At 58.3% G+C, this 16,444-nt stretch overlaps 2 protein-coding genes across 2 annotated transcripts in view; one reads left to right on the forward strand and one right to left on the reverse strand.

Annotated features, from left to right (window-relative positions):
* Positions 1-9,747: 9,747 nt before the first annotated feature.
* On the reverse strand, positions 9,748-15,337 carry RNF208 (ring finger protein 208). The gene is made up of 2 exons (XM_054007966.1): positions 14,275-15,337; positions 9,748-12,181 (listed from the first exon to the last, which is right to left on the reverse strand). Exon 2 carries the CDS (start codon positions 11,398-11,400, stop codon positions 10,579-10,581), a length of 822 nt encoding a protein of 273 aa, XP_053863941.1. The 5' UTR covers positions 11,401-12,181; positions 14,275-15,337; the 3' UTR covers positions 9,748-10,578.
* LOC128825399 (uncharacterized) overlaps positions 14,493-16,444 on the forward strand; it is a 55,531-nt gene continuing 53,579 nt past the window's right edge. Inside the window, exon 1 of the mRNA XM_054007887.1 lies at positions 14,493-14,856. Within this exon, the coding sequence (XP_053863862.1) occupies positions 14,493-14,856 (364 nt within the window). The remainder of the gene's footprint in view (positions 14,857-16,444) is intronic.

The raw sequence follows: 16,444 nt of genomic DNA on the forward strand, positions 1-16,444 counted from the left end.
GTGTGACTGCATTCATAAAACAAAAAGAAGAACAGGAGTACTTGTGGCACCTTAGAGACTAACAAATTTATTAGAGCATAAGCTTTCGTGGACTACAGCCCACTTCTTCGGATGCATGATCCCAGCATGTCCTATGTAAGGACCTGCATAGGGAACAACTAGCAGAGAAATCCAGTCCAGTGGCTGGACGTAGAAGCTAGACAAATTCAGACTGGAAATAAGGCACACTTTTATACTGGTGAAAGTAATTACCCATTGGAACAATTTACCGAGGGTCCTGGTAGATTCTCTGACACTGACAATTTTTCCATCAAGACTGGATGGTTTTCTAAAAGCTCTGCTCTGGGAATTCTTTTGGGGCAGTTTTCTAGCCTGTGTTATACAGGTCAGACTGGGACGCGCTGTACCTCAAAGCAGCACCCCCATATTCCCCACTATGATAAGATTAGGATATGTTTTGTACGAAGGATGCCTTGTGAGGTATCATTGTAAAAGTCTTGATCAGCTGAATATTCGCATCCTGTTGAATTGTGTGTACTGTTATTGTGTGTGAAGTTATGAAGTATTGCTCTGTGTGTCACTGAAATACCAAGGGGCCTCACTGCAGCCCCAGAGCCCAAGCGAGTCCCTGCAGAGCGGTAAGTGTTCCGCGCAGCAAAGCAACAAGGCGCTTGCGTTTAGCATTGACATCATTTCGATGTAAACATGACATGAGTCTAATGCAACAACAGCAACCAAAGCACTTCCCAGCGGGCCAGAGCTCCGCCTTCTAACGGGAAGGAGGGTCCGTGATCTCCACAGCCAGCCGGCACCAGGGCCGGCTCCAGGCACCAGCCTGGCAAGCAGGTGCTTGGGGCGGCCATTCCGGAGAGGGGCGGCACGTCCAGCTATTCGGCGGCAATTCGGTGGACAGTCCCTCACTCTGCCTGGGAGCGAAGGACCTCCCGCCGAATTGCCGCTGCATTGCGATCGCGGCTTTTTTTTTTTTTTTTTTGGCTGCTTGGGGCGGCCAAAACCCTGGAGCCGGCCCTGGCCAGCACCACCTCCATACACAGTGCAATGGCAGGTGTCACCAGAGGGCGCTGTTACACATGCATGTGTCACGTTGGATTTTGTAGTGCATGAGCAAGTTTCTAATCTGGGAAGAAAGGTTTGTTTATCGTTTGGTTAGGCAAGGTGCAGTGTTGCGAGGAGCTGTTGCAAGCAGCAAGGAGGTTTCGTCTCTGCTAGACTCAGTTTTTGGTGCAGAGCAGTTTCTTGGGAACTGGGCAGCAGTGTGTGGGTTGAGATTTCTGGAAGAGAGGATTGCTTGACCAACTCTGCTCCAGACGGATGCCTGTGTGTAAGCAAGTTATACTTGGGCTGTGTCTACACTACCAGCTAGGGGTGTGAGTCCCCTGCTTGTGTTCACATACTCCACTACCAGTACTAATGTAGCTACATGGCTATGTATACGAGGAGAGCTAGCTAGCGCGGGTAAGTGTACACTAGCAGGGAAACCACCCTCTGGCTCGTAGTGTAGACATACCCTCAGGGTATACCCAGACTCCACTTCACTGACTGCTCCTTCACGGGGCAGTCAGCCTGCCAGGGCCCAGAACTCTCCAAATACTCGGCAGAGGGGAAGAAAGGGCAGCACGTACAGTCAAAGCTGTGCAGAAAAGGAGCCGACCTTGGGTTTAAGAGCCGGTACTGGCTCCCCAGAGTTGCTATTTGCTGCCTGTCCCTAACAAAGGAGATCCTGAGGAAACAATAGGCCCCAGAGCAGGGAACTGCCTGTCAACAGAGGTGCTACAGCCTTTGTGGTACAATAACTTCGGAACTGCTGGGGATCTAAACGGGTTCTTGATGCTGTGAAGTAGCTGACCTCAGGCTCAGCCCAGGGACATATGGTTTTTAGGAGGATTAGAGCCATCGCTTTTTTCCTAGCTCTGCACACACACAAAGTTATACAAATCTGAACTCCGTAGCTCATTTTTGGGAATGTGTCTCTCAGCTAGTCCTTGACCAAATGATCCCAAATTTGCATCACAAAGTATTCCCCAGTCCCTGTTGTGGCCAGCTATTTTCCAAGACAACATCCCTATGCATGTGGCTTTAAGAGCACTTTAACATTCAAAACCAAGACATTTGGGAGAGCTGTACCTTATGATGCCGAATTTGAATCATAAAGTCTACCCCGGCTCCCTATGTGAGATATTAATTTTCAAGCCAATCTGACCCTTCATGTAAATGCCAGAACACTCTGCAATTTTGCGTTTACATAAATGTTGATGCAACCTCTCCTCTCCTCTAATGGAGCTCCTGCATGCATGCTCGTGTTTGTTGCTCAGAACAGTATGTGGGCTACTTTCTAGGGCTTAAGTGAAGAGCTAATACTTTGTGCACGATCAGGTACGGAAGCTGCCTCTTGGTGCTGCACGCTGGATGAGCTCAGGGCTGCCTAGTGCCGGGAGTGTTATGTGGATGCTGCCCATCGTTTTTCTCCTAGTTGTATACCAAAAAATGTCATAAGAATCAGCACATTTTAACATGACATCATTTGGGGAGGGTTGTGTCTCAGGAACCCCTTGGCCAAATGACCACATGGAATCCTTGACCAAGTTTGCACCACACCCTCTATGGCATCTCCTCCGGTGGGATACAAATTGCCAAGCCAATCAAAGCAGTTGTGGATTTTCATAGGTTCCAAGGCCAGAAGGGACCATTGTGATCATCTCGTCTGACCTCCTGTATCACACAGGCCAGAGACCTGCCCCACAATCATCCCTAGAACAGATCTGTTAGAAAAGTATCCAATAGTGGTTTAAAAATTCCCAGTGGTGGAGAATCCACCATGACCCTCAGTAAATTGTTCCAATGGTTAATCACTCACACTGTTAAAAAATGTCCACCTTATTCCCAGTGTGAATTGGTCTAGCTTCACCGTCCATCCATTAGCTCGTGTTACACGTTTCTCTGCTAGATCAAAGAGCCCATTATTAAATATTTGTTCCCCAGTTAGGTACTTACAGACTCTACTCAAGTCACCTCAGCCACTTTTTGAAAATTCATTGAACAGAAAGTTCTGTGCACTTTAACTGTGGAAGTCACTACAGCTCCTCCATAACAATTGGGGGATTTTAGTGTTTGTGGTCCCAGATGAAATGATACCGATTGCTAAAGACATAGTAGATTGTTTGATTTGTTTTCTTAGGGTGTCACCTCAGAGTGGACGTAAGGCTCTTCGGATACCTTCATTGTGCACTTCCAAGTGGCTCCCAGTGGAAGTGAATCCAAGCTGCCCTCTGGGACGATGCGGCACCTTCTGCTGACAGGAGGCAGAGGGGAGGACTGTGAGGATCAGGTGATTGGAGGTGATGACCCTCTTTGAAGGACACAGCCTCCTGCCTTCTTGCACCACAGAAACCTGCTCCGATCCCACTGGTCGGGTAGCCACACCGTGTAACAAAGGGTGAATCCCGGCTTCAAGTCCACACACTCTCAGCTATGGAGCCAGGACTGCTGCCTCCATCACAGCTTTGGGGGTGGTGTCCTCATCCCAGTTGGAGACATGAACACATCTCATTTTCCCAACGCTGGCACACCCAGCTCAGGGTAAGACGCTGGAGCCCCCCCAGCTCCAGACAAGGCCCGCACACTCCTGGGAGAGTCACAAAGCTGCACCCCTGAGTTCCTGCTTTGTTCCCAGAAGGTGACGCCAGGTGGGCCCTGCATGAACCCTGCCCAAGCTTGCACCCCAGGGTCAGCTGTCCCAAGCTCCCTTCCGCCAGGCTCTGACTCTTTCAGCTGCCTCAAGTCCCATGACAATCATCGGGCTCTCGCTTGCTGCTCCCCCAGGGTTCTGACCCCTGCTAGCCACATGGGTACAACAGAGCCCTGCCCCTGTTACAGGGAAGGAGGCCCGGGGGCAAGATGCCTTCAGCCCCAAGTCCCATGACGCTACAGTGGCTGGCGGACACACTGCAGAAAAATGCAATTTTCTGCCCTCTCCCAGGCGGGAAAGGAATCCTGCTGAGCTGATCGAAGGCCTTTCCAACAGCCCCCCCAGCCCCTCCTCCCAGAACTGGCCTCCCTCCTGGAAACAGATCAGCCGCTTCACGTGCGCCGTGCAGGTTCTTCGGCCTCCTGTAGCTTCTGTGCTAGCGGAGTCTGCAGCGGAGACCCCTGAGGCCACGACAAGGCAGTTGGATGGGGTCATGCAGTGGGCACTGCCCGTGGTTGCCAGCTTTGCAGCAGGCAATTTCATACAAATGCTCCCTTTCCTAAGAGGCCCTATCTGAAAAATCAGCTTTTCAGGGCAGTTTCCCCAGGAAAAGGTGCTGGGCCAAATCCGCTCCTCGCTCATGCCAGTGGAAACAGAGCTGCACTGGAGTTTCACTGGAGTAGCCGGGCTCAGGCCTGGCCCCCTAGAATGTGCCTAGGGCCATTAATGCAGCTGAGAGACACACAACTGTCCCCATGTGACTTGACCGGCTTGGGGTTGACTGGGCCATTGCTGCCCCAGGGTCATGCAACACTCAGAGCGAAGGGAGAGCACAGCTCCTGGCTACAGCTACAGGAAGTGCCATTCCCCTACAGTGCAACTGCCTCTTGATTGGCACCTCATTTGCATGTGGCCTGGTGCATTGTGGGACTTATCATCTCTTTGTTGGACTCAAAGGGTCTGTTTCTGCAGCTCTGCCCTAGCATTGCTCATGGGATTGCAGACCCTGCCTGTTCCCCGTGGGGGTGGGAAGGGCGGGTTCTGTTTTTTATTGGGAGCTTTTATTTCTCTTGTGGTGAGAGTCCGAGGGCCGAATGCTTCATTGCCCTACAGCTCTCTTGCATCAGCTGCACCAGTGCAGAGCCACTAATGGGCTGGAAGGGCTCCAGGGAATACTCTCCCACCCAGCCAGCTCGCCAGCCCCTACACAGGAGCCATGCCCCCCTCCCCATGCGGGGCCATGACTGGGGCAGATCAGTGGGGCTGGCCAGAGGCAGGAGGATGGGTGGGGTTACTGGGGTATTCTTATGCTGCAACTGCTGCAGTCCCAGGACCGGGCTCTGCTCCCCTTTGGTGCAGAGCCTGGCGCAGGGACGCCAGGAATGTATGCGATGTTAAATACCCTTTGAGGCTTGAGTGGGAATCGCTAAGCAGCATGCAGGTCCCGGTCCCCAGGATCCACCCCGTGTGCTCAGCAAGGCACTGTAAGCCAGGCTACCACCGCACAGCAACGTGCCACCTCCCCAGGGCAGTGAGCCAGCCTGGCTCAGCCTCCGCTCGCACCTCCCTGGGCTGGTTTGTTCTTTGCCTCCCCGCCCCTGCATGGGCAATAGCCGGGCGAAGCTCAAAGCTGCGTCTGTGAGATGGATGCTGGTCCTAGCAGGAGCCCAGCAGGGAGGAGCATTTACTCCTCGGAAGCAGCCCAGAGCTTTCCCGGCTGCCCTCACGGCTGGCTCAGGAACCAGAGTGCCTAGCTCAGTAGCGGAGTGACCCAGCTGAGCTGACCCGTTGGGGGTGGAGCAGGGAATCAGTCTGAGCAACACAACCTCTGGCAGGGCGGCCGGGGGGGGGGAGGGGGGGGAATGCAACCCCCATCTGTTGTGCAGTAGCCCAAGGTCCAGGGCTGAGGCCTGAAGAAGCCAGTGTCCCCTCCCCCACCGGGGAGAGCAGCTCTTTCTGTCCCAGGCTCTGGCCCTGCAATGCCGCCCCAATGGGTTAGTTTCACGGGCGAGAAAAGCCCCAGAAGCATGCGTGTGAGCTGTGCCCTGGCAGGGCTGAGTGGGGGCCAGACACCGAGTGCTCTTGTCCATTGAAGAGATTTGCATGGGGCTGGATCCTCCACCCAGAGGTGGCAGCTCCCTTGTTCAGTCACCAGTTTGGCCACTGGCAGTGCTAACGGGTAAAGTGGAACGGGGTTCGATGGAGCAGAAAAGCCGCTCGCTCGTAGCCAGCTGATAAACACCTGTAATTACTGGGCTGCTCGGGGCCAGCACACACCGAATCAGCCTAATGTGCCAGCCGCAGGCCAGGGGGACCCCAACTCAGAGGCAAGCACGGTAGGTGTTTCAGTGAGGCCTTATGGGTGCTGCCCTGGTGGGTCTCGCCGCAAAGGGGTATCCTGCTAGGGCTGGCAGGGAAAGGGAGGGGTCTTGTTTGGGCGCCCGGGGCAATCTCTTGTGAGTCAGGGCTCCTCAAGCCCAGTGCCTAGGGGTGCCCCCTCCATTTCCAGGCCAGGCTCAGTTCGTGTCTCTCATTGGGACCCCTCTGCACTGGCTCCCTGCTCAGCTGGTGCTGCTGCCCCATGGGTCCCGCACAGACCTGCCCCCAGCTGTAATATCCGGCACTCCCGACCTGTTCCACACACTCCTGCGTAGGGTTCCGGGGGGTTCCTCTCTGCATTCAGCTAGTCTGCAGCTCCTGGCTTCCAAAGGGAGCCCAGCCACTTCCTGCTCAGGGTCCTCCGTCCTGCCTGGCCAAGGGAAGGGGCAGTGCAGTGGGGAGGGGGCTGAGGGGAACTGTCGTTCCCTGCTTAGCAGATCCACACTCCAGTGGGGCAGGGAGGGGTAATTCCGCAGTCACTGTCGGAGAGCTTCTTTGTCATGGGCCAAAGACTCCCAGCCAGGTCCCTCTGGGGTCCCTCGGGTGGGGAGTGCTGCTCGCCAGCGTCTGTGTTTTGGGAGAGTGGGAGTCCAACCACTCATGGCACATGGGCTGAGGGGCTGTCCGCAGGCACCGTCTCCTCCTCAGCAGCGGTGGGAGAGCAAAAACCGTGGATAATGCAGTGTTAATGCTGCCCCGCTGCAATCACAGAACGTCACGGGAACAGAAAGGTTCCAACATCAGTGTTACCTGAGCTGCATTGGACACACCTGGACGCGTTCACACATGTGCACTCTGACACTTGCACACTCAGAGATGTGCACACGTACACAGGCACACACATGGAGGTATATGCACACGCACGTAAATACACACAGAGATACATGCACACACAGAGAGAGAGGTAACGTTGATGCTGGAAGCTTATATGTATATTGGATTCTTGCTTTTCCCGGTAAAACGTGCTGCTTAATGTTATCGTTAATGTAAAAATACACCAGCATCTGGTGAAACGTGCAGGCTGCGCGCCAGGCGCCCCAGGGAGCCTGCACTTCGCTTCGCCACATCCTGCCTTCTTTAATGCAGAGCGGTAACACTGCAGTAGCTTAGATTGTTTTCCCTTATTTATAAAATAATGCAAAGGAAGCAAATGTTCTTCCCTGACCATGACTGCACTTGGCACTAATGGGAGGACATGCTACTACTGGGCGTGGGGCCTAATGGGACTGTCTAGCTCGTCTCCCCATAGCAGTGAAGAACTGGGGCGAACGACTCAGGAGTGGGTCCAAGGGCACCTGGACTGCGCACACATGGCATTTGTCTGGCTGCACATGCTAGCAGGCAGTGTAGGAGCCTAGGGGGCAGGGCCGGCTCCAGCATGTGCTTGGGGTGGCACCTGGAGGGGGGCGGAGCTCACCCGGGGAGAGCGCTCCGGCCGGCCGAGGAGAGCGGGGCCGCGGCCCTCCTCCCGGCGCTCCGGCCGGTCGGGGAGAGCGGGGCCCCGGCTGGGCTCGCCGCCCTCCCCTGCCGCGTTCCCCGCTGGGGGGCCGGGGGCGGCAGGAGGCTTTTTTGCCTGGAGTGGCAAAAAAAGCCAGAGCCGGCCCTGCTAGGGGCTAACCAGAGCCTCTGGGTCGGGTCCAGCCTTTATACAGAACTTTCACCACGTTCTCGGCCGCAGCGCGGTGGCCATGCAGTTCTCAATACTGTCCGATTCTCCGTCTCTCAATGTATTTTTAATGCACCAATTGTCTTGGTATTGATAGTTTATAAAACATCCCTAAGATCTGAACCCTCAGAGCCTTCTGGACAGTCATTTCCTGCCTTAGGGTTCGCAGGCGAGGACTGGAGGGTTGTTAACTCAGCTTCCATCTCCAGTCATCACCCAAGGTCTAGGCACAGCCCTAAAGCTCATACTAGGTGCTCAAATGCTGCTTGGGAAAGTGCCCTGTGCCCTGCTGGGGCTGCCAACCTATCGGGGAGGAACTGCTGCTGCGCTGGAGCAGGCCGTGTGGTCTGTAGGGTCAGGGGCTCTGCAGCGGCTGCCCCATAGGGCCAGCTCCATTCCCGGCCTGCAGCCCTGCCTTACGGCTTCCTGGAGGTTTCATCACATGAAAGGTATCTTTTAATTCCTGGAGACCCCAGGACAATCCTGGAGGGTTGGTAACCGCCCACGCAGGACAGGTGCTGGATGTGCGGGGAAGGAGGGAGTCGGCAGTTGCTGCCTGGAGCCCAGGCCAGAGCGACTCCAGAACAATACCCTGTTCCTGGCATGCAGCTCAGACACCCGCATTAGGCACGGGGGCCCAGTGCTGGGCAGAGAGCTGGGGGCGAGTAGGAGGGGGCTGGCACAGGTCCCTGTCCCTGGAGAAAGCCTTTCCTCACGGGCTCACTGCCATGAGCTGCCAGGTCCCACCTCTGCCAGGCTCGGGGCCTCCCCGGCACCAGCGGTGAGCCAGCCAGGGGCGGGCAGCAGGCTGTTGGCGAGGTTTGTAAATGCCTCCACAGGAATCCCGGCCTTGTCTAGTCCCAGCTAAACGGCCTCCTGCTCCCGCACCCCAGCTCCTTGCCCCATGCAACATACTCTATAGATGCTCGGTGTGGTTCGTTCCAGTATAATCTTTATTTGGGAGATGGAGCAGGGGTTAACAAGGCCAGGTAGAAAACAGGAGCATCATCACAACCAGCGACAGGAGGAATCGGCAGAGCGAAAACAAAACGCTGTCAGGCCCTGTTCTCGGTGCTCTCCCCAGCCCTGTCCTACCACTGCCCAGTGAGCATGGCTTCTCGGGACTCTTCTCCAGCCTCGGCGGGGCTGCTGGGAGTGCTCGTGCTCTGGCTGTGTCCACGGGGCTGGGAGCCAGGGGGTTGTCTGCACTGCAGTGTCTTCCCCAGGGACCCTGCAGGACTACTTCCAGCTCTCACCTTCCCTCTCCCTAACGGCGCCGAGGCCAGCTCTGGGCTCCCTGGAGAGGAGGGTGGGTTTGGCTCTTGGGGCTCTGGCAGTGTAATAAGTAGGTACGAACTCACACCGACATTTGTGAGGTGAGCTGAGCTGGGTGTCTAGAGCTCACCTGGCAGAGCCAGCCATGGCCAGAGGGCCCAGAAGATACGGGATCCAGGTGTGTACAGACAATACTGCCCCGGATGGCTGATCTGGGCCCAAGCCTGGGCAGCGTTCCCCAGGGAGTGTGCGTTCAGCGCCCTCGCACTGCTGTACCTCGCAGCTTATGGCTTGTTTGATTCTTTTTTTATTTCCTTTTTTTGCTTTTTTGCAGCAAGCTCTCCTGAAGAGATAAAGTCTCCAAGCAGGGCAGCTGTTTCCCCCTGTGTGAGAGATAACAGAGGGCCGGGTGCTGTGTAGCCGCTCTCACCACAGCCCCTTCGGGGACAGGGACGCTGTCATAGGCAGATCAGTCACCCCATCCTCTGCAGTTAGTAGGACAAGAGGCTGTGGTGGCCTTGGCTTGCTAGCCAGATACCCTCTGGGGCCCCCGCTCCTGGGCTGCCCTACTGCGGAGCAGAGGGGAGGAACATGGCATGGCACACTTTGACAAAGGCTTCAGCCTCTGCTGCCCGCCTGGCAGCATGGAGCAGAAAGGCTGAGCGAGGAGATCCGCGGGCCCCTCCCCTCCCAGAGGCATACAGAACCCATGGAAGAAGGATCACAACTCAATGCCTTTATTAACACGAACCACCCAAAGGACGGGGTGTCCCCAGACAGGGATGGGCAAACAAAGATCCTCCAAAACGAGGACAAATGGGAGCTTTCCTGGAGGGCCTGTGGAGGAAATGGGCTACGTCTGTTAATAATGGGAGGCCAATGGCAACGGGTTTAATTGGCTGCAGTTACTTGGACGCGTGTCAGCTTGGCCACTGAGATGAAAGCTTTGGCAAATAATGCAGAGAGGATCTGGCTGACGTGTGGCAATCTCCCCATCCCATCCCTGTGGGAGGCAGGTTCAGGTCTCACGTACAGCCCAGCTCCCCACCCGTGTCACCTCTGTAGGTGGAGTGTGCTGTGCCGCATGGGGTCATCGGTGCCACGGGTCAGCCAGGCCAGTGGTGGGGCCGTGCCTGGGCAGAGCTGCTCCCCCCTGACCAGACCACAGAGCCAGGGGAAGGCAACGGGAAGCAAGCTGCCCAGGGAGTGAGCACAGGGGGTTGAGTGGCACCTGTCCAGACACAGGGGGAGCGTGAGTCGCAGGATAGGAATGTCCCTCTGCTCAGCCAGTGGCTTCGTATTACCGAGGGGGCTGTGTTCCCAGTAGCCCCCACCTAAACTTGAGCGCTGAGCAGGTGGGGATGCCCTGTGCTGGCATGGGGAGCTGGGCCAGGGGATGATGTGTATAGCACCTGCAGCACCAGGGGAGCTAGTCAGACCTGCCACCCTCACTCGGTCCTGTCGTCCCCTGGGAGGTCCCTGGTCGTCTCTCACACTGTCCGGCCCCGGGGCAGGGAGGCGGTGCGGGGCTAGGCAGGGCAGGGTGCACAGGTTACATGATGGTGCAGGAAGACAGTGGATTTCGGATGTGGCAGGTGCAGGCTGCGCCACAGTATTGGCGGAAGGTCTGATAGCAGCTGCGGTCGGCGTCGCTGCTCCACTGCACAGGGTTGGCGGCCAGGGCCTCAGCGGGCAGTCTGTTCAGGATACTGGTGTTCACCGCCAGCGCGGCCAGCCCGTAGTCGGTGAAGAGCACGGTTTCCCGCTTGCAGGTGGGGCAGGAGATGAACTTGTATTTGGGGCAGGACTCATAGAGGATCTGCAGGCACTCCTCGCACACCGAGTGCAGGCAGGAGAGGATGCGGGGCCGCTTGTTGGTGAAATTGTACATGTGGCCGCAGGTGGGGCACTCGAGGGGCTCGCACGGCGTGGAGGGGTGCAGTACGTACTGGTTAACGATCACCTCGTCTGAGGGCGGCTGGCGGTGGTAACAGACCTCCGAGCTGCCCTTGCGCTGCGCTTGGTATATTCGCTCTCGCCGCGGCAGGGGCGGAGTCCGGGGCAGCCCCAGAGAGCCAGGGTTACTGTCCAGGGCAGGGATGTCCCCGCACGCCTGATTGACAATGATCTCGGACTCTGATGGCCAGGCGCGCTTGGCCACGAGAGGGGGCTCCCGGCGGGGCGCTGAGGTGTAGCGTGGCTGGGAGGCCTGTAGCTCCGAGAACTTCTCCGGGTGGATGATCTTCATCGCCTCCATTTTGATGATGACCTGTTGCCCTTTGAGACACGACATGAGGATTGTTTTCACATTGCTGTCCACGGCTCGGGGTTCTGCAAGGGGTGCCTGCATGAGGCTAAAACGCGCTGGCAGCATGCAGAGCTTTCAATCGTGTTCGGGCAGTGAAGCGATAGGGCTGGAGAAAGCCACTGGAGCAGGGGCACATCCTGGGAGAAAGGTGCAGCTCTAGGCAACCAAGTTCCCTCTGGAGTCCAGTCACCCTAGCTCCCCCCGCATTCCTAGAGGGCGGAGGCGTGCACAGGAAGTGGCTGCAGTCACAGCAGCATCCTGCCGAGCGGAGCCTTTCTGCTCCTAGGTTCCAGTCTGATGATCAAAGCGCTTCCTCCCCGCAGTGCCTTTCTCAGATGCTTAATCCTGTGGCAGCCTTGGCGCTGAGAGATCTCCCACCCTCTGTGTGCTGTCGCTTTCCAAGCCAGATCATCATCAGCTGGAAATAGCAAACTCAGGCAAGAGGCTTAGGGACAGCCAGGCTTTCTCCTGGCCCTGGAGCAGATGAGTCAGGGCTCCAGTTCATCCCAGGACAGCTCCCAGCAATGCAGCCTGCACCTTCCCACAGGTGCCCTGCCCCCACCCAGCCTGTTTTCCTCTTTCTGGGTAAGATCCCGGCAGGGCTGAAGAATGTGTGCGTGAATTCCTTTGCTCTGACTTTGTCTCTCCCCCTCGCAGTCACTGAGGTTCGTGGAGCCAGCAGCTCCCCCAGGGTAGTAGGTGGGCACCAGCCCCAGAGCCAGGAAGCGTCCTGCTGGGGAGCGGACCGGCTCCGTTGGTGGGGATGCAGGAGTGTAGCCACGGATCAGCCCTGCAGCGCTGCCCCAGCCTCAGCTCCGCGTCCCCTGCAGCCACTCGCAGGAAAAGGCTGGAAACACAAAGCAACAGGAAGTTGGAGACACGGCTCACGGGAGATTTGAAATCTGCAAGTGTTCAATGGGGGTCACTGGGTGGCTGGAGCCAGCGCCTCACTCTCTGCTCCTTGGGCAGACCCAAGGGGGGCACCCCAGAGGCCTGGCTGGCCCAGCACAGCTGCAAGACCTGGGAGTCGCCAGGCATTTCCCACAGGCCTCTGCTCTCCAGTACCTCCCTGTCAGTTCCCCGGGGCTGGGCGTGGGGAGAGGGGATTCTGGGGGAGGGGCTCAGCCTCCCTGACCAAAGCCCAGGACAGATTCTGATGTCTCCCCTAGAAATCCCAGATGCATAAGTAGCCTGTTACTCCCCCTCCTCCCCCTGGGTCTCAGGGGCCCTTTCTCAGGTGTTCGGGGCTCCCCCCACCCCCCGGATCTGTGCGTTAGCCCCCCCCCCCGCCCCCATCGATTGGGTCACTCTCCCCACATTATCTCCCCCCACACACATTCGCTCTGCCCTGGCTTCTCTCTCTCTTCTGTGTCCCCCACCCCAGGGCTCTTGGGACAGGGCTGAGAGGGCACCCGCGTTTCGGGGTGAAGGGGTGACTGTCACTAGGTATTGCCTTGCTAGTGGCAAGGAGACAGCCCTGCCCCCCTGGAGAGGATGATGGAGGCTCCTTCATTGCAGGCCTGGCAAATTCCTACCCTGGCCGGGAGCTGCCCTCAGCACACTCCGCAAGAGCTGATCATGGGGCCATGCAGCCACGGGGCCACCTAAAGGGGGCTGCTTGGCCACAGGACCGTTGGCCAGGGCTGTCTGGCTATGGGGCTGCCCAAGGGGCCAGCGGAGGGAACCCCATCAAACCGCTCATTCCTCCCAAACGTCTTGTTCTAAGGCAGTGGGGCTCAGCAGGAAGCGGGTGGAAGAGCTGGTGAGTTCGCTGGGCCTGCCCTGACCCTCCATCACAGCCAGCAGGCCTTGGGGGCAGCAACTCCTCCTCCCCAGGCTGCCCGCTGTGCCTGGCTGCAGTGTGCTCCGTTCCACCTACACAACCACAGGGACAACACAGCACACACCCTGCTACACAACACAACACACACCCTGCTACACAACACAGGAGTGACACACCTGGCACACAACACAACACACACCCTGCTACACAACACAACACGCACCCTGCTACACAACACACACCCTGCTACACAACACAGGAGTGACACACCCGGCACACAACACAGCACACACCCTGCTACACAACATACACCCCGCTACACAGCACACACCCTGCTACACAACACAGGAATGACATACCCGGCACACAACACACACCCTGCTACACAACACAGGAGTGACACACCCAGCACACAGCACACATCCTGCTACACAACACAGGAATGACATACCCGGCACACAACACACACCCTGCTACACAACACAGGAGTGACACACCCGGCACACAGCATACACCCTGCTACACAACACAGGAGTGATACACCCGACACACAGCACACACCCTGCTACACAACACAGCAGTGACACACCCGGCACACACTCTGACACACAGCACACAGCCTGCTACACAACACAGGAATAACACACCTGGCACACACACTGACACACAACTACACAACACAGGAGTGACACACCGGGCACACACACCAACACACAGCACCCCCCACTGCTACACAACACATATGTGACACACTCGGCACACACACTGACACACAGTACACACCCTGCTACACAACACATATGTGACACACCCACACTGCTACACAACACAGGAGTGACACACCTGGCACACACAGTGATAGGCAATGCTCAAGAGGCACACACCACACACACACTGACATACAACGCTCACACTCACGCATCTCACAAGTGAACACACAGCATTCACACTCCCCGCACATTCCATGCTGACACAGGCACACGGTGTTCACAGTGATCACGCTGTAGGCAATGACACGCAGCACACACACAGCACTCACACTAACACACAGCATGCACACAGCCGTGCACAGTTACACAGCACTCACACACATGCCCAGGCGCACACACAGTCCTGCAGGCGGATGCCCACCACGGACACACACTAAATCCCCTTACCTGGGCTGGGCTGTGGGGCTTCAAAGCCCTGTTCTTTAAGGAGGCTCCTGCCTTGCGGGACGGGCTGCTGGCGGACTGGAGGCCCTGTCACTAGAGGTTATCTGAAAGGCAGAGGAGATGCAGGCTACAATGCTGCTTGCCCAGCGCCCTGGCTCTCTGCTATCCACACCCTCTCCAGATCCAGCCTGGCTCTTCCTCAGGTCCGGTCCAGCCTCCTGATGCCCCCTGGCAAGGACCTGCTCAATGCAGCCTCGTCTGCTGTTGGCGATCCCGCCCAGCAAAGGGGTGATTCCCCCCTAAGGGCAGGACAAAAGGCCGCAGTCCCCCAGCCGTGCTTGTTCCGGATGCTGGGCTCAGGAGGGAGCCCAGCTCCCTGCCAGGCCTGCTGCAGATGTGCGCCAGGAGGCCCGGTTCCCTGGCACTGCCCCGTCTGCCCCTTCGATCCCAGGGATGCGACTCCTCCAGGCTGCAATGATGAAGGACAACCGCCTCTTCCCAGGGCTTTGGTTCCCAGCCAGCCTCCTCGACTCCTCGCACCAGCAAGCCAGCTCTCTGGGCAGGATGGGATTTTTGCTTCTGCAGGTACGATGCTGATGCAACACTGTCAGCGACGGCAAGTGCACACGGCATCGGCAGGCTACTGGACTGGCAGAGCCGTACAAGAGGCGGCAGCTTCTGCTGGGATCATCTCTGCAAAGGCGAGATCCTTGGCAGCACAGCAGGTGCAGGGCTGGCTGGAAGCAAGGGCCTTGCCAAATCCTTGCTGTTGCTGGCGGAGCCTGTCCCCTGGGGGGGCTCAGTGCTGGGGGGGGGGTCTCTGGGCTGCTGCTCTAGAAGGCTCTCCCCGGAGCTGTTTCCTTGCTGTGAGGGAGCCTGTCCCCAGGATGCTCAGAGCTGGGAGCTGGTTCCTCGCTGCGCGCTCTTCCCCTCTCTGTGTGTCTGCAGTGGGTACTGCAGTGATGCAGCCAGCTCACATTTCTCGCTATCAGCAGCACGGAGCCCAGTGGGCCGCAGAGCCCTAGTGCCCAATGCCGGCTCCCTCCCCCTCGTCATTCATGAGTCTTTCCCCCTCCCGCAGCAGCATTGAGCTCAGCTCCTCGCTCGTGCAGCAGCCGGTTCTAGGCAGGCTGCGTGCTATTCGAGCTCACTGGGGGAGGGGGGAAGGGGATTTCCCCCCTCCATGGCAGGCCGGCTGCAGCTCTCAGCGAGCTCTCCGCTCGCTCGGGGGTGAGGAGCACAGACTGTGGTCTGGGCTTCCTTCCTCCCCCTCACGCTTTTTCCGCCATTTGAGCTGCCGGCTGCTCCTGCTGCAGCAACGAATCTCTGCCACCCTCGCAGCCCAAGGTCAGCCTCGGAGCACCCCGCAAATGCACATGCTGCCTTCTCGGGGAGGCCAGCAGCGGCCATTTCAAAGAGCGGAGACCTGCTTTGACCCCGGTGGAGTCTCCTAGTGGGCACAGCCAGACAGACGCAAGTGCAGGGCCGGGGACCCAGCACTTCAGAGGGGCCTGCAGTGACTCAGCAACTCCAGGACAAACCCGCGCATGCTGGTGTAAAGAGCCAGGAGTATTGTCGCGATAGCCTGGGGCTCTGCGCTGGCTGGGCCCAGCCGCCCCGGGGCAGTGTCCCGTAGCCTGGGGCTCTGCGCTGCCTGGGCCCAGCCGCCCCGGGGCAGTGTCCCATAGCCTGGGGCTCTGCGCTGCCTGGGCCTATCCGCCCCGGGGCAGTGTCCCATAGCCTGGGGCTCTGCGCTGGCTGGGCCCAGCCGCCCCGGGGCAGTGTCCCGTAGCCTGGGGCTCTGCGCTGGCTGGGCCTATCCGCCCCGGAGCAGTGTCCCGTAGCCTGGGGCTCTGCGCTGCCTGGGCCCAGCCGCCCCGGGGCAGTGTCCCGTAGCCTGGGGCTCTGCGCTGCCTGGGCCCAGCCGCCCCGGGGCAGTGTCCCGTAGCCTGGGGCTCTGCGCTGGCTGGGCCCAGCCGCCCCGGGGCAGTGTCCCGTAGCCTGGGGCTCTGCGCTGGCTGGGCCCAGCCGCCCCGGGGCAGTGTCCCATAGCCTGGGGCTCTGCGCTGCTTGGGCCCAGCCGCCCCGGGGCAGTGTCCCATAGCCTGGGGCTCTGCGCTGCCTGGGCCCAGCCGCTCCGGCGCAGTGTCCCATAGCCTGGGGCTCTGCGCTG

Source organism: Malaclemys terrapin, chromosome 17, assembly GCF_027887155.1.
Source record: "Malaclemys terrapin pileata isolate rMalTer1 chromosome 17, rMalTer1.hap1, whole genome shotgun sequence".
Taxonomy (NCBI): domain Eukaryota; kingdom Metazoa; phylum Chordata; order Testudines; family Emydidae; genus Malaclemys; species Malaclemys terrapin.

Bases quoted from the DNA above. Each gene is read 5' to 3' on its own strand.
- RNF208 (XM_054007966.1), bottom strand. From the start codon at position 11,400: ATGCTGCCAGCGCGTTTTAGCCTCATGCAGGCACCCCTTGCAGAACCC.